General features: G+C 34.5%; 1 protein-coding gene and 1 long non-coding RNA gene across 2 annotated transcripts in view; both read left to right on the top strand.

The window, feature by feature from the left end:
- The window catches only part of ipo11 (importin 11), a 121,867-nt gene that overhangs the window by 36,788 nt on the left and 57,476 nt on the right, over window positions 1-27,603 (top strand). The window contains 3 exon segments of the mRNA XM_052564316.1: window positions 15,529-15,658; window positions 27,266-27,294; window positions 27,555-27,594. Of these exon segments, the coding sequence (XP_052420276.1) occupies window positions 15,529-15,658; window positions 27,266-27,294; window positions 27,555-27,594 (199 nt within the window).
- LOC127962839 (uncharacterized) lies at window positions 649-7,144 on the top strand. Its single transcript, XR_008154675.1, has 4 exons — window positions 649-696; window positions 3,418-3,508; window positions 5,861-5,908; window positions 6,847-7,144. It is a non-coding gene; the product is annotated as an uncharacterized LOC127962839 (long non-coding RNA).

Below are 27,603 nucleotides of genomic sequence, written 5' to 3'. Positions count from 1 at the left end.
TTGATGACCAGCCCTTAGGAATAAAAGGTGGCTAGAGATGATAGAGGAGGTGACATTATCACTTTTAATGACTGGATCATGATTGGATCACGGGTAGAGAGAATCCTGCCACATCTGTGGGGGGCTACAACCAGTATATTGTTCCCGAGAAAGGCTTGCATGAATGTTAGAAGTTGTGATCGTTAAAAGAAGGTTATTTACTGACCCTCATTTCTGTGCTCAGTTTTTTTTCTTTTTCTTTTTTTTTCATACATTTCTTTCATACTCTCTTCCTATCCTACATCCCTGGATTAGGACTGTTACTGTCAAACTCCAAAATTACAGCGAAGCACAGTAAAAGAATCATGAAAATGGGAGAAATTCAGCTCACTGACTCGATGATTCAGTCGCAATTGTTAACAGCCTACTGGAGTGAAAGATTATCAGTGAATGATGACAAAGTACTGGAATTTTTGAAGCTTGACAGCCTCAGTCCTCCTTCAGTCCTATTATATTAAACAGAGTGGACAGGACATTCTTCAACAAAGTCGTACAGTTTGTGATGACATCAAGATGAATAACTGGCTGAATTTTTATTTTGGGCTGAACTATCACTTTAAAGTGCTCGATATATGTTGTGACAAGTTGTGTTTAACGGCGTTTCTTTCTTCAGCTGTGGAAGAGACAGGCGGTGACTCCTGGAAGTATAGTTTGCAGGTAAGTGACCTCTTTTCTTCCAGTTTGACTGATTTCATAATTATTATAATGTTCTAAGGTGTTTTTTTTTTTTTTGCATATGGAACATTTCCACTTGCTCATACAAGGTCAGTGGAAGTGTCAGTAAATGCAAAGCAACTGAGTTAAAAGGATTCAGGGGTCTGTCTCATTTCCTTGGAATTTACATAGGGGGCCGTGACTCAGGGTCATTTGTTACTGCCCTCATGCGACTTGATTTGCATTACATCTGGCTGCCTATTTAATGTGGCTTTTATGTCCTGGCTTTAAAATGACATTGGCTGACTAAACTTATAACCTCAAGCAAGAGTAGCATTTTACATCATATTTGTAATGTACTCGGTGAAAGACGCCACTATGGAGTCATTTAACCTTCAGGTGATTTCTAAAGGGAATGTCTTAATTATGTTTTGGGTTTAAATAGTCTTCCTTGTCCTCTGAGTGCAACTATTTGTAAGCAGTGCGAATGTTGCACATCAGTTGAAAGTAGTGGATCTCAACTCGTTAGTCACAAACCTAAAATGTGATGCATGTCTGTTCTGATTTTGTTGTGGATAACAGAAAAAAACGGGTAAATGAAAATAATAAATTGCAATTAACCATATAACTGGGCCTTATCAAAGATAGCAAAGGCTTATTTTTTTATTATTATTAACAGAAACACTGTTGTCGTTCATGTCACAAGCTCTGTGAGTTTGTGTCCAATCAAAGCACAATATTTTGAAATACATTTTCTATATTTGTCATTTGTTAGTAGGGCTGGGCGATATGGCCAAAATAATTACCATGATAATCTTTTTTATATGAGTCGATATCGATGATTATCGCAATACATGTCAAATCTTTATTTTATTTTTTCAAGTTTAAAGCCAGATTTTTGCTCCAAAGTGAAAGTTGTAGAAACCAAACCATTTATTTTTCTTTAACAAAGTAAATATCATAATAGAAAAATACATATCTTAGTTTCTGTATGTTCTAACGAGTGATATTGTTTCCAATCAAGAAACAAGTTTGGGTTGCCTGATAATGTTAATCATAATAATAAAATGTTGTGGTCTCTTAGAAATGCACATTTGATAGAAGCTTGATTTAGGATGCAGAGGTAAATTGTTGTTCATTAGAAAAATCAGTAACATTTGTAAAAATTGTAGCAATATCCGTTTTATATGGTTACATTTATTCGGACCAAGGATTCTTTTTTTTTTTTTTTTTATTAAGCATTGGTCTCCTGTAGTCACATACATTTAAATAATTTAATGCAGTTAAAACCACACATTAGCACTTCAGTACCATGGTAAAAATATAACTATGAAAAACAGTAGTCTAAAGACATTCAGTTTACATATGCGCACATGCTAGCTTAATAACAAATACATACAATAATTATATACCATTACTCCTTTAACAATAACATCCCAAATTTCTGCCACAATACCACGTTGCAATGTGTGTTACTACAGTAAATCTATGGTAAATGATGCTGATGTGTAGATTAAAAAGCCTTCTGACTGTCTCGTTGCGCAGTGTTTCTCCTGTTTGGGTTTAAGCTATTTTATATTTAAATTCACTTGTGTTTACCGCTGAATTTAAGCGCTACACATAGGATCTCACAGGACTGTTTAGAGCTCATGTGACCAAGTAAAGCATCTGCTCTAGTGAGCTTATGCCGCGCCACGTGGAAGTTTAAACTGTGATCCGGGCAGATAAACAGTTTTGTTTCCGCTGTTGGTGCATGAACGTTATATCGAACATTTATTGAACTCGTCAAATCATTTTATAGAGTAAAATTATACCGCAATAGGTATAGATTTATTGGCCAGCCTCAGTAGCATGATTTTTTTCTGATTAAGGTTGCGATTTGGTTTCCTGTTGTTGTTTGTACGACTGCACTCTTTATTTTGGTGGAAAAATGCATGGGGGTCCCAAAGGTTCTCTTTTGTTGACAACAATTGTTTTATAAGTGTTTCTCGTTACAAGATTGGAAAGACGTTTGGTGCTTGTTGCATTCCCAGTGCTATTCTAAGCAACCCAAAACTCAGAGCAGATGTAGAGAGTTGTTGTAGAGCAGTATTTACTGTGATCCAAGCCGCTCCAGACACAGAAAACCTTATCAGCTGCTGTGCTGTGCCTTACTCTGAATTATTCAGTGCATATATTGAATTAATTAAATTTTCAACCTTTCCGATTTAATAATCGCACTAAGCCATACCGGAGTTTTAGTTTTGATTAATCATGCAACCTCATTTGATAGAAGCTAAATCTTTGAAGTCTTCCAAACCTCTGGGCCATAGTCATCCATAGTCAGTCCAGGCACATGCCCTAAGTGCCCTTACTGATCCAGTTATGAACTTTATCGATCATGTCAGATTTCCTGCAGGCATAGAACATGATGTGACATATGTGGTGATTGTTGAGCTTGCCACATGCACTTTGCAAAGGTGTGATATTTGACCTCCTTTAGTCCCCTGTGAGGTCAGTGTCCAAGCATGTAATAATAGATGCTGAAGGCCACAGAGTCAGGTCTCGCACCCTGACCCCTCCTTCAATGCAAACTATTGATTGTGTTGGCTAGAGCGATGGATACCACTGAAAATCCGATGGTTTTCTTTTCATGTGTTTGTGTTGGTAGGTTAATGCTTCTGTTTAAATGTTGTTTCTTTATTCCTTGTCAAATACTCTTTGTTTGACTCGATATCTTTACAGCCGTGCACAGAAGTGCTTTTCTTGGACATTTTCCACAGCTACAGTCAAACTTTGACATCATTGCTTCAAGAAATGGTGCAGAATCTTCGAGGTTGGTTTAACCAGATTTTTAAATAAATATTATTTAGACTATTTTGGGATAAAAATGTTATCAAATTAAAAAAAAAAAATCAGAATAATAGGAATTATTTTACATAAGTGTATAATAAAACATAATGCTAGTTTGTGGTGACACTTTATTTATTGTTTGTGAATCTTTAACCATGTTTTTTTACATTTGATCAAATGTTTCAAATTGTATTTATTTACACTCCTTAAAAAATAAAATAAAAATATAAAAATATACAGGATTAAAATCCACATGTCTTCCTAGTCTTGCCAAGATGTTAAGGCTGTTCTGTTTTAAAGGTTGTAGAGTGGCTTTAACCAGGTAGACCAGCTTAAACCAGCTAAGACACGTTTTTTCCTGGTTTAAGTTGTTGATTTTTTCCAGCAGGGATAGATTCATTATGCCTTATTAAAAAGAAAAAAGTGAGCAAAGACTGCTGGCATTTAAGGACACAGTGAATGAATTAGACAAGTCAAAGCTTTTAATGTGCTGATTAAAGGGATACTTCACCCAACAATGAAAGTTTTCTCATTAATCACTTACCCCCATGCCGTTCCAAACCTGTAAAAGCTTTGTTCGTCTTTGGAACACAATTTAAGATATTTTGGATGAAAGCCTAGATGCTTGAGACTGTCCCATAGACTGCCAAGTAAATAACATTATCAAGGTCCATAAAAGGTATAAAAAGTCGTTGTCAGAATACTCAATCTGACTTTATTCAATAATTCCATTGTCAAAGAAAAAGTGTGCGCTGTTTCTACGTGTATTTCAAATCAAAGCGAAATGCACATAGAAACAGCACACCCTTGTGGTGCGGAGGACACAGAAGAGCACACGCAGCATTGTGATATGGAGAGACACAGAGAAGACCTTGACAAAGGAATTATTGAATAGAGTCGTTATTTTAGTTGTCTTCGCTTACAAAATGTGTTCCCATCACTTCATATAACCCAGATTGCGCTTCTGATGGCAGGTGGAGTATTCTGACGATGACTTTTTTCATACCTTTTATGGACCTTGACACTGTTGGGACAGTCTCAAGCCTCCAGGTGTTCTTCCTAAATATCTTAAATTGTGTTCCGAAGATGAACGTAGATTTTACAGGTTTGGAACAACATGGGTGTAAGTGATTGATGACAAAAAAAAAAATATTTTGGGGTGGAGTAACCCTTTAAAGACTTGGAGATCAAATGAAACTCACTGGTCAAATGAACTGCTGTTATGTTGTGATAATGAGAGAAATGTCACATTTGGAGAAAGTGTATTTAAGAAAAAAAAAAAAAATATATATATATATATATAAAAAAAAAGTAGGCTATTCTTTGTCAAAATAAAACTGAATGTTTGTACTGCAGGACACTTTTTATCTATAGTAATTAACATGTTAGCTTCTTACGTCAAATATTTTAAAAAGCCAACAAATGGGAAGTGCTGAAAATGTGCCCGGATACCACATTGTTTTTAGAGAACCCCTTTTTGAAGTGTTTCAGCATAGAAGTACTGTCAATTCTAGCTTCCGGCTGAAATTAGCTTAGAAAGGCTGGGTTGACACCAAATGACACATGCCATGCCATCAGTTCTTCAATGCTCTTTTTATTTCCAAATGAGGGGTTTTCTCTACCTTTTTTGTCAGGAAAAACTGACAAAGTCATGTGGGGTTCTACTTTAGATGTGGACTTTTTGATTGTAGCCTTGCTGGGCAAATGTCACCTTTATAAAGGACATGCACCCCGCTAAGCTAAAGCGCTAGTGCTACCACTTACAGCTGCGTGTAGCAATTAAGCTTGCACTTTCAGCCAAATACAAGGACTGTTCAACTAGCATTACGCTCTCATTGCCTTTGATCTGGCTCGCTACTAATTAAGTAGTGAATGACTCAAATAAGCTTTCTGTGTAAATTAGTTGATGATTAAATTAGTTAGCAGTTTTTTTTTTTACAAATCATGTGTCATTAAAGTGTGAAGTCAACATCATTATAAAGGCACACATTTAGATGAGGATTCTGATAATGACCACAGCTAATTTCCTAGTAGGGTCGTTGTCTTTTTCTGTGCATTTCCTGTGTTCTAATTATATTTGGACTTGTCATTTTATGATGGATAATTGTGATTGGTTAAGGGAAATGGGCCAAAAGTTTTAGTTGCTTATGTTATTTTATTACAGGCTCTGCCACTTTTACTACTTTGATGGTTTGCAAAGTGGTTAACTTACAATTGTTACAGATGTGTAAAAGTGCTAGATGTTCCCTACAGGCCTAAAGCACATTGTGTGCAGGTTGTAAGGGGAGACAATAAATGAAAATTTTAAAAGCACAGTGTCTGCTTTCCCTCTCAGGCCCCAGAAATGTGGAGGATCCAGTGCAGATGCTCATGAAGGATGCAGGTACCATCATGCATTACTGGTTACCCTTGCACACTCAACACCTTTCTCTTCAGTAAGACTAAAAATCTGGCTCAATCAAATAAAAAAATAAAAAATAAAATAAAAAAAGTGTTCTCTTATGAAATTAAGAAATATCAAAATAATTTAAAAGCGCACTTATACTAATGTTAGAATAGTTTAAATATTAGATACAGTATGCAATCATGAATATGTCTGTGTGTGTGTAAAGTATATGTGACCCTGGAGCACAAAACCAGTCTTAAGTCGCTGGGGTATACTTTTGGCAATAGCCCAAAAAAAAAAAAACTGTATGGGTCAAAATTATTTTTATTTTATGCAAATTAAGTAAAGAATCATGTTACATTAAGATATTAATGATGTCGTAAATGTTGTAAATAGATATTGTAAATGTCCTACCGTATATATATCAAAACTAAATTTTTGATTAGTAATGTGCATTGATAAGAATTCATTTGGGCAATTTAAATGGAGTAATTTAAATAAATTACTCCATTTAAACATTCTTAAAAATACCCGCAGGTCTGTGTTAGTGAATGAAGCCAGAAAGTCATGGGAACTTCTAAAGCCTTGCCTTCTGTAGATGAAACAGTATTCACTCCTGTTATTGTTTTTCCCAGGAAGTGATGTCACTCCACGGGTGAGTTCAAAGAAGCTTGTGCAGTGATAGAGTCTTACCCTTCTGTAGATAAAAGACTAAAGCTTTCTCTCAGAAGTTTTTAATTTTTTTATTGCATTACTCCTCTGTGAGCTCGGATAGGCATTTTATCAAAAAGAATGTGAAATGAAGCCCAGCACCTTCAAGTTTCTTGCTGCTTTGCCATGATTTTTTTTCTAGAAATCTAGGTTGGTTACATAAAGGTGAACAGGTATAAACACATAATTTAATAGCTCAATTATTTATTTATTTTTGGCCTCAGGAGTTTAAAAATTGTGCCGGATAACATCAAAATTCTGAATGAGGACGGCCCCTGGAAAGAGCTGATATCTTTCACTCTCTCGCAAGTCTTTTTAAGAACAGCACAAAGATATCGAGATTTAGATAAACCTCTCAGACGGGAGCCTGGATAATCTTTACACTTCGCCTCAATGACATTTACTGCCTTCTTACAATAGCAGTATTATATCAGCTGTGGTTGATGGATTGGTTAAACAATGTTCTTCTGGGAGACTCCAGCAGTGCAATTGAATATGTGAGGCATCAGATATGTTAAATAAACGTCCTGTGGAGAAATGTGTTGAAATATTAATTGAAGGCCATGAGAAATAAGTAAAGAAACTTGGAAATAAAAATAAATAAATGAGATGTTAAAAGCAAAGCATAAGTAGGTGCAGAAGTGTTGGGGAAGATGACTTGACAAGCTGCTCATAATTTACAGTAGTTAATGAAGAGTCAAACTACCCATTCTACTTATTTAGTTACACTACAAGATAATAAAATGTTGCTTGCAACACTGGTTTTATTTTTTATTTTATTAGTTATCTAATTTTTTATTGGGCTGTAAGTCAAATTAATATTTATTTCTTAAACAGGCATTACAAAATGGTTGTTTCTTCATTTAGTTACTTCTATCATTTGGCTGTATATTATTAAAATATATAGCGATGTATCTAACTAGCAATGTAGAAAAACTAGTGTTATGCAATTAAAAATTTAGTTCTTTCTACTTTTTTGTCATTTACTCTCCAATACTGCTGTGAACTGCCAGTGCCTGATGCAGTTTTTATGTTTTGGTGACAGTTCTGTGGGAGAAAAAGACAAAGATATAGAATTAAATAAAGAAGTAATGGAGACTGTGACTCTACACAAACCATCATTTTTGACTTTAGAGAGAAAGAGAGTGGAGAAACAGACCTCTGTTGTGGAAGATCTCATTATGATCGCATTTGAAACCATGACCGCCAGTGTCTACTTCCATTCACCACTGTTTGTTTTTGTTTTTCTGTTTCTTTCTCCTATTGAGTAAGGAAAGAGGGATTTAAACCTCAATTTGCATATTTCCAAACGTTGATGTTGACTCCACGAAATTAAAATGAGAGTTTTGTGACTTTTAGTCTATGTTTTGAGGTCATCTACACTATCATTCAAAAGTTTGCACTCAGTATTTTTTAATAATACTTTGCCTCAAATTTACAAAGTTGATCAAAAGTGAGAGTAATTAAATTTATATATATATATTAATATTTCAAGACATTATTCTTTTTACTGTATTAGTGATCAAATAAATGCAGCCTTTGTCAGCAAAAGAGATTTATTTTAAAGACATTTAAAAATCTTACAGACCCTTAACTTTTAAACAGGGTACATGCAAGCATATTTATAAATGGCAACAAAAGTAAATTCTATCAGATACATATTTAAAAATGTACAGATTTCCTCAATAAAATTTAACAAAAATATGAATGACTCACGCACTACATCAGTTTTTTTAAATTATTGCAGAGAAATGACATAACTAAGTGGAAATGTCTTGTCAAAACTTAGTTACAATAAAAAAGATGTCAAAAACAGCAAGAAAACTGCACTTCTTGAGTGATTTTCTAGAATAAAAGAACTAAACTTAAGAATTATAGTCATATAAATATATAAATATATGCAAAGTGAAACAGATTTGGAGATTTTTTTGCACTGTGTCACCAACGGATCCTCTGCAGTGAATGGGTGCCATCAGAATGAGATCCTAAACAGCTGATAAATACATCACTACAGTTCTCAAATAATCCACACGACGCAGTCTATCAAATGTTTTGTGAAGTGAAAATCTATGTGTTCGTAGGAAACAAATTAATCATGGCATTTATTTTTAAATCTCCATTCTGATGGAACCCATTCACTGCAGAGGATCTATTGGTGATCTAGTTAATGCGTGTAATAAAGTGTAATAAAATCTCTTCAGCTGAAGGAACAAACTCATCTACATCCTGGATGGCCTCAGAGTGAGAAGAAAAATAATAATTATTATAATTATATATATATATATATATATATATATATATATATATATATATATATATATATATATATATATATATGCTTTATTAAAATTATTATTATCCATTTATTTAAGGAAAGAGAGAAGTCTTGAATTTCAGAGTTCCACAGTAGTTTGTTTGTAACAATCCACTTGTCTCAATTGTTTTGGCATCGACATACTCAAGAGTGCCTGTGTTGCAGGCAGTGTATGTGCAAATGTGTGTGTGTGTTATGTGCTGTTGGGCTTTTTTTGTATGTGTGTGTGTGCGTGCTGCTCCAGTGGGGTTCAGTCAAGCACTCGAGTGCGTGAGTGTGTGTTGATGGGCATTGAGGCAGTCTTGACAGAGCAAGCAAATGTACGCCTGCCACTCTTTAATCAGGCACATTTGTCACTGTCATGATGAGACAGTATGCCTGAGAAAGGCTCAGAGGGATTTTCAGAGAGACATATGAGTAACCCTGGTGCTGACATCTGCCATCTGTGCCTTAGGCTTTGGGATTTGACAAGTTTATATTCAGCAGGAATTCACCAATATGCATTATACCTTCGTAATTAGTCCTCATTGCTTGTTATGAGAAATAGCTGAAAATTCCTTGACCTTGTACACTGTCATTTCTCCCGACTGGCAGCCCTCCAGACCCTCCCATTGATTCATCACTTCATTCGACCTAGTGTGTCACGAAGTCCAGACTCTTGCGCTTTGCCTTGGCAGACAGATTATCTGAGCACTGATCTTGTGGCTCTAAGGTCAAAAGGGGCAGCAGCACTGAACAGGTGTTGCTAAGGTCCAGATCAATAGGCTGGGGAAACTAGTTGCATCCGTCTTCCTCATTTTCAGGAACTCTGTCACGTTTCTTCTCCGCCCTGAGATTGTAGCGGGACAAAATAAACTATTGCTTTCCTCGGATAGATTAAGGCCCAGGACATTCGTGACAGTGCACTGAGCCATTACGTGGCTTCAAACCTGAATAAAAGGGACTAACGGTCATATAGATAGATTTATGTGGCAGTATAAAAAAGAAAAATACAATAAACAATCAAATAAAAATAAATCGATTCATTTTCAACGCGTCTTTTGTGTCCATTCCCAAGCGATTTCCGCTGGTGATAAGGCGAGTGAATGTGTAAATTCACTTCCTGACATTAGATGGCATTTAAAGAAAAACAGAAATACCCCGGTACACATTGAATCCTATTTGATCTGCAATTCCTCTCCATAACATCTGCCTGGTATCATGATTTTTGTATTCACTGTCACATTTGTCATAAAGCCCTTTTTGTTCAGACACCAATGAAACCAGGAGCTCTATATTCATCTTGCCTCAATGCATATTTTTGGTTTACTTACTTCTTCTTCATCGTTAGGTATCAAGTGTGCTTGGAAAGAACGTTTTGTGCTTCATCACCATCAAGCAGTGTTGTACTGTAAATTCAGCAGCTCCAGGCACTTGAACAAACGTGCCAATCTCAGTGGTCGGCCAGTTTTTAACTCAGTGCATCAAACCAAAAAAACAAGCCCGGGGCATTTTATTTTTATTATTATGCTTTTATGTCTCGTGTTTTGCGTGTCAGAGTGCACAATTATGTTAGCACCCTTTGTTTAGTCACGAGGCGTTAAACGACAGCGATAAAACGCGTGCGATATTCGTCCTGGTGTGAACAAGCTTTAAAGGTACTGTTTGTAATGTCTACTTAATACTTTCTAATTTAAAGCAAAGATATCTTTAAATAATAATTTGGGGGTATTTTCACAGCTAAATGTAATTTGTGATTAATTAGATTCATTAATCAACACATCATGTAATTAATTAGATTAAACATTTTAATTGACTGACAGCCCTACTTTAATAAACCAATGAGTATTTTTTTCATAATTCTGACTACATTGGTCATGCTGTATATTTTTGATTCATTAACATGAAAGGCTCATACTTTGAGAATCATTTGTTTGTAAATCAAACTACACTATATTTTTTGATTCACTAACCTGAACAGGGCATACCTGACTACTTGTAAGAGTAATTTTTTTTCATGAATCAGACTACGCTGGTTGTGCTATATCTTTTTAAATTACTAACACAAACAAGCTTATACTGTGTGAGACATTTGCCATAAATTGAACTACATTGGTTGCACTGCATATTTTTGATTCACTAACACAAACAGGCTTTTGTACTTTACACTCTGATTGTGAATTGGCCTACACTGGTTGTGCTGTATATTTGCTGAAGCTCTGAGCTGAAAGTGTAGTTCACACTGTAAGTAACTTGTTCATAAGTCAAACTACACTGTTCATGCTGTATGATTGTTTTTTCATACAGCACTTGTGGACAGCCAAAACGAAAGCGATTTCTTGGCATTTATTTTGAAAATTTTAGTTCTCACTTGACTTAAATCCATCTTTGCTACTTCCACTCTAGGAGAGTTCTTGAAGGCAGGTGCCCTTTCTTTGTCCTAGTTGGGTCGCATCCTTTGGCTCACGTGGAGAATCAAGTCAATGCTCAGCGACCCTTGGCCTCTCGTCACATGCCATACTCTATTGCGTTTCAAGTACAGCATAGCAGCCCCACTGCAGGCAAGCTCTGAGAGCAGCAGCATGTGTGATGGTAATGGTCAGTGTGCGATTCACAGCAGCGTGAAATGACCTTTTCAGCTCAGAGCTTCAGCATGGCAGCTGTGGTGCCAGTTCAGCTTTAGGCACCGTGCCATTTTTACTCCTATTTCATTTATTTGTAAAATATTATTTTTGTATAATTACATAATAAAAATTTCTAATGTATTATTATTAATTTGATAATTTTTGTTATTATACAAGTCTTTGTTTTCTGTCTGAAATGGTCACTTTTGTACAAGCAGATTCAGATTTGCTTTTCAGTTTTATCTGTATACCATTGTGGACTCTTCATAATTTGAAATGTGTTTTATTACTTTTTTCCCTCTACTGGCCCCTAAAAATAAAACAAACAGAGGCAGGTTACAATACAGGTCAATCATATGATCTTTAGGTTTGAATTTAGATTTTTGACTATAAAGTTGCAGACTAGACCAGATTTTATGCTGCAAGTCAACAATCTAGCTATGCTTCCCCATCCTGTTTAAGTAGGTGTATTTTGGCCAGAATAAGTTGCAGTCTGGTCCAAATAATACTGATAATCTGGTTATGTGTGAATACATTTTGATCAGTCAGCATCTGAGTGAGTGATCCTTGGCAAGAATAAACTGCAGACTGGACCAAATTTTATGCTGATCAAAACAGCCTCAGTTCGGGTTGACAGATTGTTCCAAACTAAAACTTTACCTCCAACTTTAGTTGGTCAAAAATATCTGTTCTTCGTATGCTTTCAATGCGAATATCCACATTTACAAAAGATTCACAGTCAAAGCTTTGTTTCTCATCATGCCTGCTTCATTATAATGGTTTGTTGCTCATTAGAGGTGTGTAATTAAAGAAATGCTGCTGTGCTTTGTGTGTGTGTGTTCAGAGCACAGCATGTTTGAGGCTTGTATGATGACTCGGCTGTTTAAAAAGGTAATGGAGGCTCTTGAAGCTATGTTTTATTTACAAGTCCCTCTGGTCATAAACAGATACTTTCAGCCTTTCAGTGTTTGTGTTCATGACAAATTTAAGAGAGACCACAAGATTCAGTCTCCTTTTATAGAGCTTCACTTCCATACCCTTCTTTTTGACACAGACAAGACTGAGGTTATCAGCAGTCTTTGAGTGACGTCTCCTGCCATAGTCTGTTCTGACATGTCTGAGCTGCAGCCACTTGACAGCAGCCCTCTTTAAAATCAATCATTCCCTTGAATAGAGGCAGAGTTTTATGGTCAGCCTCTTTCAGGCCTACTGAGAATATATTTATTTTTTCTCCTATTGAAGTGATTCAAATACTAAATAGCAGAATTTGATTTCCCTGGCAACGACGCATACATGAATGTATGCACGTGGAGGTAATAACTAAATCACAAAAATTCAATTTTCAGTGCGACACAGTCACGGCGCTCTGATACATTTAATAGTTCTTTCTCCAGTCTTACAACGGCAGGAACTCTGTCCCCTTTTCCCATTTTTGTAAGATGTGTTTTTCACAGTAATAATATAAAGATTGTCCTGATGGACTATGCTGCGAAAACCCCTTGAGCCTTTCCTTTTTAGGACTGACATTTTATGTGTCTTGAAATATTGAGCAGAACATTGGCAAAAAGTTGCATAAGTCTGACGTGATTCATTAAGCACTTTAGACACTACCTCAGGCATGCATACAGTAGAAAGTTTATGATGCATATTACCAAACAAACAATGCAAGCTATTTTATATGACTGAGGATTTTCGTCTATCTATCTTAATTCTATATTATCTCAAATTATAATTGTTAATATTAATATACAATAATGTAATAAATGCATAATATATAATAATGTAATGAATTACATTTAGCATTAGTAATCTACAGAATAATATATATACATTTATGGATGTTTATGCATGTGTGTGTGTTTACCTATCTACCATGTGTATATATTTTTGATTTTTATATATATATATATATATATATATATATATATATATATATATATATATATATATATATATATGTAATGCATATACATGTCTGTTGGTCTGTTTGTATGTATGTATACGTATGTGTTTAAAATTCTTACATTTATGGTTTAAATAATTTTACATTATATTTTTTATACAGTAATCAGAATGCAATTTATTTTCTTTTTTTTTTTTTGTCCTTGTCCTTTCTTGTATCCATTTAGCTCAATACCTTCTTGCCACACTGCATATTAAATTTCTATTAAAACCGAATTAAAATTATTTAATAGGAAAAGGAGGTCTCTTTGGAGACTCCTCAAACTAATAAGTGAACAGGAAGGCAAAGTGCCCTCGGCAGCAGGCCTGTTTACCTTTATTTGCATGTTTATATGTTGTGCTGTACTTCGTTGGGAGTAATCACTGGCTGCATGTCATTTAGCAGATGTGTTGTAGAGCAAGCAGAATGTTTTGATGCGTCGTTCGTTATCTTAGAGTGGACTCATTATGACTCACAGCTTGGATAATGTGTTTGATCTCTCTGTGGAGTGACCTTTATAGTTGATGTAATGAGGTGCTGGTGATATTAGTTGTGGTGGTTTTGGATGCGACGCTGAAGTTTTTATCACCATTGGCTCTAATTACTCTGTCGCTCACTGGCAAGTAAACGAAAGCAGCTTAAACCCCCGGCATGCTCCCTTACTTTTTATCAACGCCAGTGGCACAGCAACCTGTTTCTACAGAGATATTTTCTTCCAAAAAATAAAAAAGCCTTAAAATGATCCCTCCCAGACTCTCTTTTATTGTCTCCAGTGACCTGAGAGATCCCCGGGGCTCAAAAGTCATGCCTGCTTTACTTTGGAGAACTGATCCTGCAAAAACCTTTCAAAACTGGGACTGGTTTTTGGTGGGAAATGCAGGTTCTTTGCAAAAGCAAATACCCTGATTCGCTGCTTCTGATATATTTATTATTTTTTTATTTCTGCTTGAGTCTTACTTTGAATGTCCTCTATATTTATTCTATATTTATTAATATTTATAATATTTATCTGCAGACATCCATAAAAAAGTTATTCTGAGGCATGAAAGCTAGCATTCATCTGTGAGATGTCTAGAATGCACAGCGGAGCGAGGAGGAGAGTTATTGACAAATATAAATCAATGTACAGATGGGTGAAAGCAGCAGACTCGTATTTAAAAGTTATTAACCTACATTTTACAATTCATCCTTCAAACTCGTCACCTATTGTTGAGGACGAATGAAACTGATTAAAGTGCAAATTGAACATAGAGAGAGGGGCGGAATAGCCAGGCAGTCTTAGTATGTATGTTGCAATGTATGCATAAATATTCCACAAGCAGTGCACCCTAAACCTCTTTAAGCTTCAATGAGAATATATATCTTGATTTGGAAATGATGTGCATTTCAGTGTGGCCAATGAATAAATATAACAATGATTATGAAAATGAACCATTGATTTGGTTATTGAGCAGGCTTAAACTTGGAAACATATATAAGGTGCCCTTGGGTTCACTGCTGTATATGCTTTTTCTAAGATATGAAACGTTCAAATCAATTTCCACATGCACTTTAATTGTTTAATCTTACAGTATAGAGGTATTTGGGGGCTTTCTGTAGGTGGAGTGCGTTCGATCGTTCATGCCTGCATAATTTTAAGATAATTTGCACTAATTAAAGAAGGATTTTTTTTGTGCTTTCATAGGAATGTTAGGAAGTTTTTTTTTTTTTTTTTTTTTTGCATTCGGATTGTTATATCCCTTTATATGTATTCAGTGTTTTATTCTGGACTTGTGCCCGGAGAAAGTTTTTCTCTTATGAATACTATAACCTTACGTGATTTTTCCTCCTGGGAAAACAGAAACCTTTAAGTTGTGCAGTTTTCATGAAAATTAGAAAAGTTTGAAGTGTGCTGAATACAATATTTGAATTGTAAAAGACAATTTGCGGACATCATCCCTATGTTGTCTTACACTGGCAAATACTTCTCAGATAAAATAAGCTTTTTAACGAATTTTTAAACAGGACAATGCAAAGGAATGCTAATTTGGCATATTTCGTTTTTCAGGTACAAGTTGATCAGATCAAGTTGGGTGATCTGGCTGATTGGACAGTGGATCTCGGTAAAGTTCAAGCCGGAACTATGGCCCCTGCTCTATGAGGTCATCCTCAGTCTCATGCAGGACCCCGACCTTGGGGTAAGTGAAGCTTACAGGATGTCCAGGTTTCTTAAAGGGACAGTCCAGCCAAAACACTAGTACTCTATTAAAATTTACTCCAAATTTGCTGTGCTTTCTTTTTTTGCGCAGTTGCAATGAATGCAACCTGAGGCTTTCAAGTACATGAAAGTACATGAATACACCATAAAAGTATCATAAAACAATACAAAATTATGTTATTATTATGTTATAACTACTTATGTTACTCAAACTGTCCTTGCCAGATTCACAAGAGATGAAGCAAAGTATGGTTCATGAATTATTCGTTCTATTCAGTTAAAAAATCAGTTGGTCCAGTTCATAAACTGGTCTGAATGATTCACTGACCACATTTATCATCCTCTTATGATGCTATTTCCAGCTCTCAAGCTTCAGTTCCCATTGCATGGAAAAGAGCGACAAGCGCATTTTTTAATCTCCACTTTTGTCTTCCTCAAAAGAATCAAGCACCTTGTTATTATTTTATGTATGATGTTTTATGTATAATTTCCATGATTAATTAATATGTTTATTGCGAGAATCCCCAAGCAAGCTGGAGACCGCACAAAACAACCATACATTAATTTAATTGTGTTATTTGAATATTATTTATATACTATAATAGTTTTTATTGAAATTAATTATCTTTAACTTTCATATTTTTAGTATATTCATAAATATTTGATCTTTATTTTAATTTCAAATGTATTAATTTTGTTGTATTCTTGTCATTTTTATTATTATTTTTTGTTTTTAAATATTACTGTTTAGTATTCATTTATTTTCTTTTTCGTTTCTTTTTTATTGAGGTATTTTATTTGTTTCCAGTTATTAGTTTTAGAGCATAAACTTATTCTGTTAATAGCCAAGGCACTGTAAGTTTCTGTAAGTTTTTTAAAATCAAATATTTATATTTTATTATTATTATTATTATTATTTTTCAGCTTATAAAACTGTTTTTAAGATTTTATGTTTTATATCTTTAGTTATAGTTTTAGTTAACGCTAAACCTGATGTGATGTTATGCAGGAGAGCAGTCATGAATTTCCAATGAGCATTACCAGTTATTGACTTGTTTTCTTAGCATTGAAAGTCTTGACAAATCACCCATTGGTTTAAATCAATATCATCTTCCCCAATTAGGAATAGGTGAGGACTCTGATTAGTTGCATTGTCTCACAGTAAATAATGAGAGACCATCATTAGATGCCAGCTTATGAAGAGCACCATTAATCAGCAGCACCCGTGGGTAATCACTAATATGACTGCCAGTGACCAAACGCACCCTCCAGTCTGCAGCTTAGCCACATTTAGTTCAAATGAGAGCCGTGAGAACCTTTTATGGCTACTGCTGTCCAACACTTTACCCAGTGTAAAGTCTTGTATTTGTTTGTTCAGTAGTGTTTCCTTTTCTCATTGGATATTCAGATATGTATGTTCATGCAGTTAAATGCATTGACAGGATTGACTGCCTGCATCAAGCCTGTGCAGTTATTTATTTTTATTTTTGTTTTATCAGCTTTTCTAGTTTTGGTTTTAGAGGTGGCTCTTTAAGGGGGGTTAATTTCTCAAGGGAAAGACAGTATTAGCCAGCTGTGCTATAGTGTGCTAAAACAGACTGTCAGCATGGTAAAACCCTGTCTCAGAGTGCTTTACATCCCCTACCATTACAGCACAGCTTCTGTACTCATCAGAGCAGTGCACTTGTAGCACATTCATTACCTTCAACAATAAATTTCAAGACAGTTACTGTCTGATCTCAAATAACCAGCTGTGAACAGTGTCCACATTATTTTGCATAATCTTTCCTTTGTGGAGACTATGAATGACAGGCTTAATATCATTAACCTTTTTTGTTTTTGCACAGAAATGTTTAATCTCCTTCGGTTAATGTGTTGAGTTTTTAATTGCTGGTGTTTGTATTCAGCGGATGGAGTTTCTGTAGCCATTCAAAATGCATCTCAAACTGCTTGAAAATATCTAGTTTTGCACATCTTTAATGTTTCTAGCTTATATGTGGTAAAAATGTATTTATGTGACACTAGGATGTCAGCAATAGCTATTGGTATTCATCTTGTGCAGACAGATGTTGGTGAGAATCCTTTCTTGTTGGTATTATCGGAGAAAATGGAATGAAGGCTTTATCAGCTGGCAGAGGAGTGGACACGTTCATTCGGTGATGGAGAGAGAGGGAAATTATCACAGAAGTGTTTTGGGGATTTCTTCGAACGTTCAAGGCGAAGGACGATCCACAAATCATTTTCATTTCCTTCAACCTGATTGGAATTTTGATTGCTGTCGCTGGCTACGAAATGCTGCGTTCTAAAATGGGGACAGCAGAGTGAAATCATCCAAGCGTTTTATCTAGGTTTAATTCCTACCTGTTGTCCATTCCTGGCTTGATTACATTTACATTTAAGGCATTGATTATGGAACAGTATGCACCTCTGTCGTCATAGTAGGTGGAGAAAATTGTTACTGTGCAGCACTTAGCATGGAGATGAATATGTTAGGGGTGGGCAGTATGATCAGTCTTATATCATTGTATGCATAATTTTATATCATGGCAACTGCATAAATAACAACATATTTATTTTTGCAGGAAATGTAATGTAAATGTAGAAATATAAGACTACTAGCTACTTTATTTTTATTGCATTTTCTTTACTAGAAATTATATTATTGTCACTTTTAACTGTTGTCAATTATATGATATGTCTCCCTTTAAAGACTATACAAAATTAATATGATCAGTTTCACAAATTCTAATATTTGACTTAGTGACTTAGTGCATATTCTTAAATTATTTCTTATTTTTGTTCCATTTATTTTTGCATGTAGTTTTATTTAAAGGTTTTAATTCAGTTTTAAATACTGAAATCCAATGTGCAGTAGATTAAGTAATGCCTAATGCAACCAGTTAGTAATTTTAGTGTTTCAACTTAAACTTATTATCTTAAATTAAAATTCTCTCATAGCTGTATGAGTAGTTTTATATCATGGTAACTGCATAAATTGCAATATAGTTATTTGTCCAGAAAATTAAATGTAAATGTAAAATTCTAAAATCACTAGTGAAAATGCTCATATTTTGCGTTTTTCAAAAGATATAATTGTGTTTTTTTCTTTAATGAAAAAATAATGACATACAGTTTTTCATAAAACTTAAATAAAATAAAATAAAATAATGTTTTACTGTTTGGCATGTCCCTCCTTTACTAAAATGACAGCAATATCAGCAAGTCGAATCTCCATTTATTTATATACAATACATATTGTTCAGCACTTCATACAATTTAGACTGATCCAAAGCAGCCTCAAAAGTATTGCTCAGTAAAGTAGCACAATCAGTGATACAATTTCAAAAATGAGACTAATCCAAATTCTACTGAATTTGAATATCAGTGTCACAAAGGATTATATTTTAAGATTTTCAAATATTTCTGAATTTTATATAATTTTGATTTGTGCAAATATCTCACCATTTACTTATTTTAGACATGTCCCACTCCGTAGTTTTATATTTCATGTTTCTCTCAAATAGCATGTAAATATTACATAACACAGTCCTGCCCATTCATAATCCATGTGGATCTTTCTGGCATCATGCTGTTGTGCCACCACACTGCCTGACCTTACTGTGTACTTATTTATTCATTGATCTGTTCATTGTATTTATGGAAGCCAGTGTAGTCTAAGGACCAATGTCGATGTGCGGCCCACTCTCTCATGTCATATCGCCCCTGCAGGCTCCACGGGCTCAGCAGATCCAGTTTAAATATTTAAGTTGTGCAGATGACAGACCATTAGCATGCTGTTCAAATGTCTGAGAGCTCCCCGCCGAGCACACTCGCTTGGGTGTTTGTGTATGTATTTATGTGCGTGCCACGGGAAATTGCAGTCATAGACCGCTGGAACGAGGCAAACCACGGGCTTACCAAACACAATTAACTCTCCTTCAGCTGAGCAGCTGCTAGGTATGTGTGACAGGGAGTCCAAATAAAGTTTACATCTTTAATATTAAATTATCAAACCCAGTAAAAAAAAAAAAAAAAAACAGCTCCGTTTCACTCAGCTGACCCATCTAGAAATGAAATGGCGAACAAATATTATTGAACGATGGAAAACGGAACAAACTGGGAAAGGGCAATAAGATATTCATTTAATGTATTTCACATTTCATCGCATACGTGTCAGGCATTGTAATGTTGTCGCGTCTCGGGGTGAGTCTCAAATGGCGACAGAGCAATATGGATGTAAAACCTGAGGCGTTTACAGCATTTCATCAGCGTACCGGGGCTTATTTTCCAGGGGAGTCTCTTGAGATTGTTTAATTTTGGCTCCTGACTTAGGAAGCAGCAATTTTATGGTGTAGCATTAAAGGGATGGTACACCCAAACATGAAAATTCTGTTATTATTTATTGACCTTCATGTCTTTCAAAATCTGTATGACTTTCATTCTTCTCTGGGACACAATAAGATATTTTCATGATGTGAAATTTATTAGTGTCCAATTTGCTGTTTTGAATTCCATTGCATTGTTCCCCACAGACAATGATGGACCTTGGAAGAAAATATTTTACATTTAAATGGATCAAGTCTGTTGTACTTTGAAAAAATCAAATCAAATCAACCCCCATTTTGAATAGAGTATGAAGTATTTATCAATTTGTACCTTGATTTTAAAGTGGACTCAAAATTATTTTTTGTTGTAATTGTGTCTCAGTCCACATCACTTTGTCACTGGTGTTTTAGAAAGCAAAAGATTTTTTTTTTTTAATTAATTAAACTATAAAATAATAATAATTCTTATTATTTTATCCCCAAGAGAATTATAAATTACTATTGTAATAAAACTGAAAAATTTAGATTTCTTCTCTTGCAAGGGTTAAACCTTAAAGCTTTTATTTTGCTGTTTTATCTGCAGTTCCTTTGAGAACAGTTTTACAAATACATCTCTTTACAAATCCAGTGAATTGATCCATCCACAAAAATGGAGTTTGGGGTTATGTAGTTTGAACCGAGCCACTCTGAGATGCTTGAAATCATCGGATCATGAGCTGCTTGCATTTAAGAACACAGCGCCTTGTATAGAATTTTTATTTTTGGGTGAACTAATCATTAAACTGCAACTTTTGGCTACAGTTTTTATCTGCAACTGTAACCAAAACACATTTGAACTGGCAAGCAGGTACATGCTAAACAGACTTCACTTTCTGCAAATTAGCGGGCTCTACATTCCTGGTTTTCCACAGACAGGCGTTGTTTATGAGCGAGGTGTGCCGTCAGCGCTCTAGAGGTGCTGTCATGTCAGTGTGCAGACGTGCGGGGTGAGTAGTCTTGACAATTGCCGCAGGCCCAGAGGCTCCAGGCAAAGACGAACTACTCTTACACGGCTTCAACATATCAACAATTTTATCCTTCTGCTTATAAAACAACCCATTTCCTGGGATCATATAAAGCTTCACTATTCTAGAAATTCATTATAGTCCAGTCAGCCATCATTCAAATAATGACAAGTTGTGGTCTGTGTGGTTTTGATTTCAGTGTGAGAGGTGGAAGATTGCAATTGTGTGTGAGGGGCGAATTTTTTTTTTTTTTTTTTTTTTTTGCCAATTTAGTTATATTTGTTTGTCAGAATGTGTTTACCAGGAACATTTTATTTGTGTCCTATACAGAGTAAATACAAGGTTCTGGTTAATCACAGATCCAAAATGGTCCAATATGTACAGTAATCTACATTATATGTTGTTAAAATATTTAGTTTTGTTATAATACAGATACATATGTATGAAAGAGGATAAGGACCAATAAATAAACAAATAAAAATAAAAACATATCAAGATCAAAGTCAATATAATGCGTGATTAAACTAAATTTTTGAGTATAAAGTCGTTGGCTTTGAGAAAAAAAAGTTGAAATAAAATGTTGAAAATAAACTCTCTTGTGTGTTTGACTTGAGTAGATCATTTAATATATACAGTATATTAGCTGAACGATATTATGCTGCTTGATATTAAATGTTGGTGTGTCTTGTGTTGTACTATTTTAATGTACTATCCTAATTATGAACACACTGGTTTGTAGTGCAAACACTTTTACCATTTACTGCACATTTCTATTCTCCTCATTATTCACCTATAGTGCCTAATGAACCTGAAGTCTCATCCATAGGCTTACTTCTGCATTGAAGAAAAAGGTGGATACTTCATTACTGTATACTAATTTATTCAGTGTCTTTGCTCTGGGTGGATGTCAGCTGTGGTCTTCTATTTATTGACCTCTATCCTAGGCCCAACAAGACAGCTGGTCAATAGCATTGAATAGTCAGGTGTGTGCGAAAAATGTCCAGCGTTTGGCCAGTTCAGATATGAGGGACCTCACCAGAGCTGGAGACAGAGGAGCTCTCGTGCCTCCAGGAGCTTTCAACACTGCAGTAGATCATTTATCTTACATGTTTCAACGTTGCCCGAACTCTATTATGCAAAGGAAATGAGATCGGGCTACTTCTATTTCATGGTTTGTCAGCTTGAAAAGAATAGACTAATCGCTTACATATGCACGCAGCCTCATACATATATACAACTTGTATTTGCAGATACTGTACACTCACGCAGCGACCCTCAATTACACTGGGGGAAAAAAGACTGTCTAATTATCCATGTCTATGTTTTTGTTTTGTATCATCAGTTATTAGGGATATTGTTATGTTTATCTCTTCAACAAGCTTACTCAAAATTAGGTTTCTGATTTTGTCAGCAATAATGAAAATAAGATGCAAAGAATAGTCATGACAAAACAGATTAAATTATTTGAATTGAAACATATATATATATTTTTTTTAATATGAAGAAAAAAAAAGAGTTAATATGTTTGGAAGGAGGAAAAAAGAAGAGAGAATGAGACTGATCTGGTTGAGCTGCTTAAGAGGAAATAGCAAAATTTTATTTTTATTTTATTTTTATTTTACAGGCACGGCTCACCTGTTAGGGCAGGTATATTCACCCAAAACATAGAACCCTACATAAACTGAATAAAAAATACACGTAATTTTGCAATGTACTTCTAATTCTGGTGAAAAGAGGAGAATGCTGTAATTGAGAGCTGTTTGGGCCATTTTGAGACTGCTCCACTTATTTTCACATTCACAGCTCACTTCAGACCAAGACAATACATTACGGTACACCTCAATTTACGGTCTGGAGCCACTACTGCTCTGTTCTATTCTATTATTATATTACAGGGCTTACAATAAATAATTATAGTTGTTAAAACGTAATAAACTTTATATGTATGTATTTTGTGAAGATTTTGTTGAAGTTTAATTGTGCATGTATGCGTTCAAAAATATACTTGTTTACCAATGGAACGACAATATAGTGAAGTGCTTAATGAACTTTGAAACATAAAAAAGGTTGTTGGTAATTATGAATTGTTAGTAGAAAAATCTGTAAAAAAAAAAAATGTAAAAATATATGATGTGTTGTGATTTTTGCCATTTTGCAGGTCTGTCTTGAACACATTTTAAGACATTTTTAAAACGTGCAAAAATAACATGTTAAATATTGACTACATTAATAGGGCATTTTTTTCATACCACAAAAACTATAGCTAAAAAAATAATAAAAAAAAACCTGGAAAGTGCACAACTCATGGATCTGTGTTTGCGTGAGAAGTCCTGTGTGATGGAATTTCTGCGGAAGCTGTGTCTTCTGCGATTGCTTGTAGAGACTTATAGTTATTATTCAGCAGCTTCTCCATTCAGACGAGCAGAAAAAAGCAGGATTAGATGCTCATATCCATAACAGAGGCAAGCTGAGCAGACTGATAACAGTGATGTGGGCAGAACCTTTGGGTGAGCAGACCCGTGTTGATCGACTGCTCTGGTTAAACAGGAAGCATATGGACCCGTCCGACATCCACAGGCAGGGGTCTACCTCGTTAAAGAGTTACTGTCACAGAATCCCATCTCCTCACTCATAATTCTCTCATATCTACTGGGTGGGCGCTCTGTACTCTGGCAGGGAGCGGAGTGCTTTATTTTCAGCCGGTGTTTGATGTTTTATGCTGCAGATGCCTCTGAGAGAGAAGGCGGCTCTGCTTATCTCTGCTTTTATTTCTCTGTAGAATATCTAAGCCCTCCTAAACCCATTCCAATGAAGATGGATTGAATTCCATAACGGTCGACATGTTTTTTTTTTTTTTTTTCTATCTGACGTATTGTTTCTGGTAGCTACATGCTTTACAACCTGTCATTTAGCAATGAAAGTGCTTAGAAAATAGCAGGTTTTATGTCTAATTTGGTGCTTAAATAGGAGCAAAAATGAAGTGCAAACTGTACCACCTGTGCAGCGCTGCTCTTACAGTCTTTCACGAGTACAGATGTAGCCCCCTAGAGACTTATGGGATGATCACACTGGCAGTTTCTGTATCCAAAATTACACACTTTCATCCAATATGCTTTCCTTCATCTAACAAGAATAATTTGGTTACACTTTACTTTAATAAGGTGTCTTTGTTTCCCTGTTACAGTGTAATTATTAAATTATGTCCTGGGCAATAATAGCTCACAGCATGTACTTTTTATTGGGTTAAGGTTTGGTTTAAGGTTAGTTTCCTGTAATTATGCTAAATAAAATAAAACAAGTAGATCGAAAGAGTAGAGAAAGCTAGTGTTTTTAAAGAAAACAAGCAGTTAGAAAACGAAACAAGAGTTCAAGTGTTAGGGTCAACAAATAGATAAAATACATTTAGAATAGAAAGTGTTAGGCTGTTAAATAAAGATGGAAGATATGTGTTTTTAGCATTTTTTTGAAGATGGCCATGTGAAATATAAAATATTTCCAAATTCATAGTTATTACAATCCTAGCTGATACAGATACACTGAGAATCATTTTCTTGTTATTACCAATGACCAGTGAATGTATATTATTACAATTCTATATTGATTTGTCTTACTCATGTGTGTGTGAGATATTTAGAATAATATAGAGATATTTAGAATATTAGATTATTGTATGTTGAAAACAGTTTTGCAGCTTTATATTTTTGTGGAAACTGTATTTTTTTTTTTTTTTTTTTTTTTTTTGTAATCTAAATATTCTAAATATTTGTCAATACTCTATCACAGCAATATCGAATTTTAATAATACATATTTACAGGTCATTGGTAATAACAAGAAAAGTATTATCGGATTATCTGTATCAGCCAGGATTGTAGAATATGGGTATCTTACACAGCATTTATTATATACTGTATATTACGGTATTAATGATTATGTATGACCACAAAGTAATATAAGACCACAAAATAATATGAATTTGCTATGAAATATAAACATAAAAATAATTTACATCAATAACATATCAGTGAAATATCGATCGTTATTTAATTATGAATGAACATGAACAAAGAATAAACATATGTGTTTTGTGTATTCAGCATTAACAAAGCATGCTGTTAAAAATATTGTTTATAGTTCATGTTAAATCATGTATTAAATAGTTAACATAAAAGTTAACACTATTATAATATATAATAATTGTATCAGTATGATATTGTGCATCGCATACAGGTATTTCTTTATTATATATAATAACAAAGTTATCAATATTGAGTTTCCAAAATTTCCATTAACATAAACAACAGCGACCATTGGTGATGCAACAAAGCAGCTGACAGACTTTACATAAAAGAACTATCCAAAGATGTATCAAATCAAAATGTCTTTGTTGTCCGCTTGGGTCTTTGTCAGTTAACTACTTTATAAATGCATTGCTCCAGACCCCTGGCTATTACTCAGAAGATTGCTTGATCATTAAGTTTGATGTGTTGGGGAAATTTCATCATCTCCTGCTATAGCTCGTTATAAACCTGTTTGTGGAGCGCAGCATGCTGTCCCATCAGCCTGTGTAATACATCACTGTGAGAGGTTGGCGGGGTCTGTCATTAGCCACCTGCTTGAGTCGTACTCTTTATGCGATCCTTGCTAACACCCTCAGGCTCCTCAGATATCCCATACTGGCACGACCTTTTAATGATGTTAATTTTGTTTTGGTTACAGGCTAACTCTTTCAAGATTTATATGTTGAGGAAACTCGATTAAGCTTAGAGGTCTCTTGTCAACATGTACCACACTGATTTAAGGTGAAATTAATGGCTGTCCTTTAAAAGATTCCTTCGGAGGTGAAGCGTGTAAAATAGTAGTAAAATATAGTGTGCAGAGAAAACTACAAGTAAGCCACAAGTACGCAGAGTTCCTGAAGTGGGCCGCAGTTTACTCTGGTCAAGCCAGGGGTTGGCAGACCACCTGAGTTTGGGGTACACCTACCGGGATGCAGCGAAAGCAATGGTACAGCAGAGGTCTTGGGGAAACGCGTATACCATTCAATAATTTTAAATTAATTAGCTGATGAAATATGTGGAAGCTGACTAGGATCATTTTTCTTCACTATAAACAATTCCATGACTTTTCCTAGGATCATAGGATCATATATATATATATATATATATATATATATATATATATATATATGTATATATATATATATATATATATATATATATATATATATATTATTTGAATTGAAAGCTCAAGAGAAATCTTTGGTAATATTTAGTGCTGTCAAACGATTAATCGTAATAAAAGTTTTTGTTTGAATAATATATTTGTGTGTTCTGTGTATATTTATTATGTATATATAAATACACACTCATACAGTATATATTTACAATGTATTTACGTGTCTATATTTATATTCATTTAATTTATATTATAAATCAATATATTTAATATATTAAAATAACATATTTTTTCTGAAATATATGCATGCATGTGTGTGTGTGTGTGTGTGTGTGTGTGTATATATATATATATATATATATATATATATATATATATATATATATATATATATATATATATATATATATATATATATATTCATACATACATACATACATAGATACATAAATATACAGAGTACACATGCATACATTATGTAAACAAATATTTTATTTTGGATGCGATTAATCGTTTGACAGCACTAGTGATATTATAATTGCCTGACTTTCACTATGGATTAATTCAGTTAAGTTATTACTTTATTCAAAAAATGTACAAAATAGTGTATACAAACAGTTGGGTCCCTACAGTTATAGAAACCCAATTAACTTTTAAGCTGATTTCCATTTATGGAAAAGTCATGGAATTGTTTATAACGAAGAAAAATGATCCTAGTCAGCTTTCACATATTTCATCAGCTATTTAATAAGAATAAATAAAAAATCTAGAAATAATAAACTTATTAAAATGGTTGGCACCAATCCTGATGTCAGTGAAAATGTTAATTAAATTGTTATCATACATGTTAGTTTTGACATAAAATTATTTTAGAAATCCATTAATAATGAATCCAAAAAAAAAAAAAAAGTCTCAGAAATGCTTTTGTTCATAAGGTGTGGAATCTCTGAATAATTATTTCCAATTCATTTGGTGTCACTAGTGGTGTGGAGGTAACACTTCAGCATTAAAATTTCATACTTCACAGCGCAGATCATGCTTTATTAATTTTTGTATAATAATGTAATTTTTCTCTGTTTCAGGTTTGCATTGAAAGAGCCACAACTCTAAAGCTAGATATCCTCTGAGTAATGCCTGCCGTAGTTTACAGACTTAACACCAGGCTGGTCATTTGTCAAATTTAATTGGATGCATTTAATCACTCTTGTAATTAGTTTGCCTATTAACCTATAGTCATTCAACAACTCCCACTTGTTTGGATGGCGTCGTTTGATTACTTGAATCACTCTCATCCTCATTCATTTGCATGTCAGATAATCATGTGTATTTAAGAGGACATTGCTTCTCACCTGCAGTCAACACAAAACTCAGCCTTACCCATGACTTTGAGTTCAGAACTGAGCAGTTCTTGCTGGTAGGA

Source organism: Carassius gibelio, chromosome B8, assembly GCF_023724105.1.
Source record: "Carassius gibelio isolate Cgi1373 ecotype wild population from Czech Republic chromosome B8, carGib1.2-hapl.c, whole genome shotgun sequence".
NCBI lineage: Eukaryota > Metazoa > Chordata > Actinopteri > Cypriniformes > Cyprinidae > Carassius > Carassius gibelio.
This window is presented reverse-complemented; position numbering and strand designations above follow the sequence as displayed.